Below are 7,601 nucleotides of genomic sequence, written 5' to 3' on the forward strand. Positions count from 1 at the left end.
TCACCTGAGGTAAACCAGTTTTTTCCATTTGGGAAAGCAAATGAGCACCAGTTAGCACTTCCTATTTTAATACTCCATCAATACACAGAACATTGAGGTGAAATGCTGTCAGTCCAGTTTTCATTACATACTCTAATTACAATTGTACAGATTCAGCAAGGGCACAGTAGGATATAGCTCTATGAAAGTGAAAAATCTTTTATATGATTCATTTTAATTTTTTTAAAATTCAATTGCTGGAGTTGCAGATTAACTAGCGAGCCTACTATTCAAGGAACTACACAAACTGCAATTGGGCTGTTTATTTTATACAGAATGGAAACAAATTTAAAATTTCTGAATTTGGAAATTTCCCTTCCTCGTTTGCTCAGCTAACGAATTGCTAAATACGTGATCAAGGCCAAACCACAGATGACGCTGGATTTTCGTGATGTCATTTGGTCCTAAATCAGTTTCAGATATAAACTGAGACCACGAACTGCGGAAGGGAGGGATTTACTCTCTCATACCATTTTCTTAACTGAAAATACCCTGCAGTTTGCCATAGTATGAGGGAAAAAAGATATGAAGAAACCACAGAGGAGCCAACCAGTATCATCCCTGCATCAGACACACAGTAGGGCCAAAACACACACCCAGAGTTCCAGACACAGAACTCCTTCATCATGTGTTGTTTGGCCCTCAAACAAGTTCTGTCAGTGGTACCCAGATAAACAGCACCCTGGTCAGCAACTAGTTTTTTCAGGATGATCACTTTGATAAGGCGGAGGGTGGGTAGAAGGGCCAAAGCCTCCATCTTCTCCCCAGTTGGCCTGTTGCTAAATCCCACTGCTGAGGATGCAACACCTACACACCCCCTCTTGCCTATTTGAAGGGAAAATAAGAGGGCCCCAGGACACAACCAACAGAGCAGGACTTCATCAGGACTTAGCATACAGGTTCACAGTCAAAGCTCTATTGTATTGTTAAAAAAACATAGGTTTTCTGGTAAATATCTGGAATGCTGGTAATTACTTGTGCTCTAGCCAAAAAGATTTTCTCCTGTAGAACTGTCACCTCTGCATGCAACATCCATTATATGCCGGATCCCACACTTTCTACGAAGCCTAGAAGTAACTCACAATCCATCCAAAACTATGCAGCTCTAACACAGATTACCATCTTCACTTCTACATTTCACCATCCACCATAAGGAAAAACGAAATTCAATCATCCCATTCTCCCCTCCTCCATTTTACCATCACAACACTCACCCTGCGAGATAGGAATTACATATGTAGTTTCATTACTAGAAAACAGATGTGTGACAGCTATGTCTACGCAAGCAGAAAGCTCACTTTTTTGGGGGGGGGAGAAACTTAAGTTCTTATAATTCAGTACAAATAAACAGGTTGTTCTTTAAATTAGTCTGTGTGGTGACAACAGCCTACAACAGAACGCTGTTGGAAAATACTGTTTTTTCCTCTCGACTTACTGGCAAAGAGCACATGGGATCTGTTTTGGAACTAGATCTCCGGAGAGCAACACACCACGCAACAGCTTCAGAGATCACCTGTGGCAGACTTGATTCAACATCATCAACACCACCAGCCTCACAAAGCAAGGTCTTCTTGAACTCTGAGAGAGATTCTCCTGTACTTTGAAGGGCCTCTCAGACTTGCCAGAGGAAGTGACACAGCTCCTCCTTGCAGACAGCTGCCTACTGAGCTACAGGTCCAGGCTCAGCAACTTCGACAAAGACCGGAAAACACCCAAAACTCTCTGGGGACTAATTCCCCCCACTCGAACTTCTAACCCTCACCTGTGACACTGCACCTCAGTTCTGAATATCACAGGCTGCAAATGCAAACAGAAGAGAACAAGCCTCACGTAACCCCTCCACCCCATGCATGCCTCATCCTCAGCACACAAGTGGTGCAAAGCAAGAGGAAAACTAATGCTGCCTCTGTCAGCCCGCATTGTAATTACTCCACTGACCTTCTTTCCCTATATGTGCAGATCTACCATTATTCCTCTATCCTCATCTCCCCCCCTCCGCTCTGTGATGGCCTTACTTTACCCATACAGATTGCAGCACAACACAGAGTTTGTACCATTCCATTTTTTTTTGCTACATGCCAAAGCAAACTTTGCTATTTAAACTTCATTTAAATTTGTTACCATCAGCTATTTTAAACAAACTCTTTTTTTAAAAAAAATGATGCATTGGTTTAGCCCTTGCTGCCCACCTTGGGTCCAAAGCAAAGTTTGTTACTTAAACTTTTAAGTGTGCAAAGTTAAGATGCTGAAATTAGTTGCAAGTGAGTAGCCTGGTTGGTCTGTAGTAGAAAAGCAAGATTCGGATCCAGCAGCATCTTAAAGATCAACTAGATTCCCAGGGTATGAGTTTTCGAGAGTCAAAGCTCCTCTCCCTCTCTCGGTGTCATATTTTGTTTATTAAATAAATATGGACTTTTAAAAACTTTTGAGTGTGTTACAGTGGGTTATTTTAATGAGTCGTTCCCCCCCACCACCATGCATCTTTTTTTGTTGTTACCCGCCTTAGGTCCCCGTTTTCTGGGAGAAAGGCGGCCCCCTAAAAAGGCTTTTAATCAACTTCCACAAAGTGTCGGGCATGCAAAAGCTTTTTCTTTCCTCCACCCCAAAAGCCACCCCGTCCTGACCTTCCATCCGGCGGAGCTGTTGCTGTCGCCCTTGTCCTTGAAGTAGGGCACGTTCTTGACCATCCACTCGTAGATCTGCGAGAGGGTGAGCCGCTTCTCCGGGGCGCTCTCGATGGCCTTGGTGATCAGGTCCGCGTAGGACAAGTTGCCCCAAGCGTTGCGGCGAGACGAGCTGCTCTTGCGGGGCCCCGACACCGAGGCCAAGGCCGGCCCCGCTGCCGCCGGCTGCTGCTGGTGCTGGAGGCAGGGGAAGTCCCCGCAGGGGCAGCCGGCCCCGGCGCCCAGTTCTCCGGCCCCGGCGCCGCCCGCCTCGAAGCCCTCGCCTCCGCCCTCCAGCAAACTCAAGAGGTCCCCGCCAGGCGAAGACGCGCACAGGGCCGCGACCGGCCCGCAGCGGGACGGCGAGGCGGCCCTGGCCGGGGTGGGAGTCGGCGTCTGTCCCGGGCTGGACGGGGCCAGCTCCGGCCGGGGCAGCGGCCAAGTGCAGGAGCGGGGCCGGGGCAGCGGCTGGAAGTCGGGGTCGGTCTCCACAAGCTGCGGCGCCTCGGCCATGGTGGGGCCGGGGGAGAAGCGGGAGGTGTTGAGCGGCCTCCTGTTGAAAGCGACGGCAGAGTCAGTCAGTCGGTGAGCCGGCCGCACTCGTCCTCCTGCTCCTCCTTCTTCCCTCACGGACTGACTAGCAGGCGCTGACACAACAGGGCTCCTACGCGGGCTGCCGCCTCCAGGGCCGCCCCTTCGCCTGGGGCGGAGGGACGAGCCGGGACGAGCGGCCCAATGGCCGACCCGAAACGCCCCCTGAGGCGCTCGACCAGGCGGGGTTTGACTCGAGGCGGGCGGCCTCTTTTCTTCCCTCTGAGAAGCGCCGTCGGACCTTTTTCTGGTCTGAAGAAATCGGAGAGCAACAAGAAACCGAGAAAAGAGTTGGCTTCGGTGACTGTCAGCGCGATCCTATGCAGAGTTACTCCGCTCTACAACCGTTGAAGTCGACAGGTTTAGACCGGAGTAACTCCGCATAGGATTGCGCGGGGTGATTTCTGCCCCGGAAAGGGCGGGCGGCGCTTCTACCCCTGGGCCTCCCCTCAGCCGTTATAGCCTTTGCCACTTTGCTTGACAGTCTGAGGGGAGAAGCTGCGTGTTGGTGTTGACGCGGGGACGTGTGAAAGAGGCGCGGTGAAACGAGGCTAGGGCTGGGTGGCTTCGCTAAGCAGGATGCGGCGGGCGCAGCGGAAAACGTGGATGTGAGTTTTATAGAGCAAGCCCTAAGACGAGTCAGGCCCTTCAAAAGCCTATTGACTTCAGTGGATTTAGAAGGTCGTAACTCTGCTTAGGACTGCACTGAAGAGATCATTCTTGAGAGAGCCGTCCGTGTTCAGAGCGAAATTGAGTCTCTCTGGTTTGGCAGTGACCAGTTTTTATTCTGTTTAGATCTATTTTTCTTCTAGTTTAGATGATATTTTAAACTTTTTATTTTCTTAACTAAATATGTGCTTTTTTAAAGCATGTGTTGTAAAGATCCCTTTGCTATTAAATTCAGCCATATGAATGTAAGGCTATGGAATGCATACTTTCTGTGGTATAAGTCCTACTGAATTTATACGAGGTAAGGGCATATATACAGAAGATTGTGCTGCCAGAATAGCTAAAGCATTGGGATTGGACCATTCCAGTTAACCCAAAACCCCTGTGGGTCTGTGTGTGCCAACAACAAGTTTTCAAGGCAAGAGAACAGAGGAGGTTTTGCCATTGCCTGCCGCTGCATAGCAACCTTGAACTTCCTTGGTGGTCTTCCAACCAAGTACTAACCAATGCTAATCCTGCTTAGTTTAGCTTCCAAGATCTGAAGAGACCAAAGCTAGCTTGAGCCATCCAGGTCAGGGCACATTGATTAACTGCAAAATCTAAAATCGGAGGCTATGTAATACCTCTTACCAAAGTATCACAATACAGTTTGAAAGCTTTTGAGTTCTCCATGACTTTTCTTCAGGCTGGAATTCAAATAGAAGAAAGGGGGAGAAAAAAGAGTTTTAACAGTGCAATCCTATCAAGAGTTATCTAGGCTAAGTACATAGCTGTCATTGGGCTTAGACTGGAGTAACTCTGCACTGACAAACATGATCTTAAGATCTGTTCATCATTATCTTGAGTAAAATACTTGGTTGACTTCAGTCAGTTAATCCAGAACTTCAGTTTCTTGGTTCCAATCATTGGTTGTGTTAATCACGTTATAGTGAAGGAGTGCGAAGAAAGCAGATTTTTTTAATATCATTGGACAGAGTTGATGCAAGTATGATGTTAAACTTTTTTAAACTTAGAAGGTCAGTATCATCCTGCATAATTGCACTAGTGCTGTGATACTAAAAGAAGTCTTCTTGTGAAATATCATCTTGAAAAAAAGACATTTATAATCAGGGCTTTTTTTCAGCAGGAACACGGTGGAATGGAGTTCCGGAACCTCTTGAAAATGGTCACATGGCTGGTGGCCCCGCCCCCTGATCTCCAGACAGAGGGGAGTTTAGATTGCCCTGTCTGGAGATCAGGGAGTGGGGCCACCAGCCATGTGACCATTTTCTCCGAGGGCAACCCCCTGAGTTCCACCACCTCTTTTCCCGGGGAAAAAAGCCCTGTTTATAATTAAAGAAATAATATACACAGAATGCTAGCTTTAAATTCTTTCCACTTTTTAAATTTGTGTCCTTTGTCCCCGGTCAACCAATTTATTTGCTCCTTTAACCTCCCCCTCTCCTGGGCATTACCTAGGGTTGCCAGGTCCAGGTTGGGAAATTCCTGGATGTTTTGGGGACGGAGCCTCAAGAGGGTGGGGTTTGGGGAGGAGAGGGGCCTCAGTGGGCTATAATTCCATAGAATTTACCCTTCAAAACAGCTATGTTCTCCAGGGGAACTGATCTCTGTTGCCTGGAGATCAGTTGTAATTCTGGGAGATCTCCAGCTATTACCTGGAGGTTGGCAAGGCTAGGATTACCTTGCAGATATCACCTCTTTATACCATTTTTCTTCCAAGGAACTTAAGGTGACACATTTGGATCTTACCTTCTCCATTTTTATGCTCATAACCACCCTATAATGTAGATTGGATTTAGAAAGAGTGTGCTGTGGCACCGACACCTTTCCTGGAGCTTGCCAAGTTTTTAGAAAGTAGGTGGGAGCAAGGGGGCTTTTTGCCCAGCAGGGCTTCTGATTGGTTATGCAGATTAAAAGACATTCTGTTAAACCGAACTTCTGCCTGAAATGTTGAAGAGTTACTATTAGATTCATGCATAACCTTGCTTCCTGACATTTTGTGGTTGGCTCCATCTCCTGTGGCAGCCATTTTCTGGTTGGCTCCGCCTCCTGTGTTAGCTATTTTGTTGTTGCGCCCACCACCCTGTGTCAGAATTCGAAAGGTGCCCACAGGCTCAAAAAGGTTAGGAAGCCTGCTCTAATCTCTGCACCATGCTGTATTTTACTAGTATAAACAATGATGCTTTTTCCTGTTCCCAAAAGGCCTTTGTTGTTCTAAGAAGGCCTTCAAGACCAATGTTTTAATGTAAATGTTTTTATGTAAAGTCTTGCTTTTAACTGTTTTAATGTTGTGTTTTGGTTGATTTTAATAGTATTATAATGTGATTTTAGTATGTATGTTCTAATTTGTTAGCTGTCTTGGTGGCCCATGTGAGGGCAGGAAGGCAGGATATACATTTTGTAAATAAAAAAAAAAATTCTCTGTGACAACTAATGTAATGTAGTGGCTAGAGTGTGGAACTAGGACCTAGGAGATCACTTCAAATCCCATTTGCCAAGAAGCTTGCTGAGCTAATCACACACTCTAGGGCTGACCTATGTCATAGGATTGCTGTGAAGGTAAAATGCAAAAGGAAGAACCTTATGCTCAGTTCTGAGCCCCTCAGAGGGAGGCTGGAATAAATACATATTAAATACGATATGTATCTTCTGCAAGGGAAAAGAGGAGTGTGAGGTTAGCTGACTTCCAATTCCTGGTGGGATCCATTATCCAGTATCTACAAGGATGTGGTCTGGGGAAAAGTGAAGTTCTCATAGTTTTTTCAATTCTGGTCTCTTATAAATGGAAGATGGGAGCGGAATTGTTTGTAGTCTTTTGCTTTAGAACTGTATGCATCCAGCTTGAATGTGTTGTGTCTGGAAGTTGAAAATGCAAATGAGTTTACTTTTGAAATTGCCTGCTTGTCTGACAGGGATGCTTCAGGATGTCAGTTTCCCCCGAGTTTAAAATCACAAACTCAAAGAAAAACATCTGCTACTTCACAGAAGTCGTGCCTGTTATCATGGGGGATTTGGTACAGTTGTTGCAGGTTTTGCATCATATTTGCTGATTTCCTTGTATCAGCCTTATTGGTCTAATAAACTAAAGCTTAATCTCAACAAAACGGAAGTACTACTGATGAGTGGAATATCTGGCCCTGGGGATTTAAGGTGTCACCTGTTCCGATTGGGCTTGTATCCCCTTGAAAGAACACGTCTGTAGCTTGGGGGCTCCCTTCCACCTAGGCCTACCGCTTAGATAAACAGGTGGCAGCTGTGGCCAAGAGTGCCTTTTACCAGCTTTGTCTTGTTATCCAACTGCAGCCTTTATCGGATAGATAAAATCTGACCACTGTGGTGCATACCGTGGTTACATCTAGATTAGATTATTGCAATGTGCTCTACGTAGGGCTTCCCTGGAGAAGTATTTGGAAACTTCAGTTAGTGCAGAATAATGCAGCCAGGATGCTGACTGTAGTGGGTCATGGGGACTGTATCATTCCAGTCTTGGCCCGCTTCCACTGGCTCCCAGTTTGTTTCAGGACACAATTCAAGGTGCTGGCGTTGACCTTCAAAGCCTTATATGGCTTAAGACCAACATACCCGAAGGACCACTTACTCCTTCATGAACCTCTTCTGACCACTGGTCATCTTTGGAGG

General features: G+C 46.4%; 1 protein-coding gene across 1 annotated transcript in view; it reads right to left on the reverse strand.

Annotated features, from left to right (window-relative positions):
* FOXO1 (forkhead box O1) overlaps positions 1 to 3,320 on the reverse strand; it is a 45,128-nt gene extending 41,808 nt beyond the window's left edge. The window contains exon 1 of the mRNA XM_054996898.1: positions 2,664 to 3,320. Within this exon, the coding sequence (XP_054852873.1) occupies positions 2,664 to 3,215 (552 nt within the window). The 5' untranslated portion in view covers positions 3,216 to 3,320. The remainder of the gene's footprint in view (positions 1 to 2,663) is intronic.
* Positions 3,321 to 7,601: the final 4,281 nt, after the last annotated feature.

The sequence above is a fragment of the Eublepharis macularius genome, chromosome 1 (assembly GCF_028583425.1).
Source record: "Eublepharis macularius isolate TG4126 chromosome 1, MPM_Emac_v1.0, whole genome shotgun sequence".
NCBI classification, from domain to species: domain Eukaryota; kingdom Metazoa; phylum Chordata; class Lepidosauria; order Squamata; family Eublepharidae; genus Eublepharis; species Eublepharis macularius.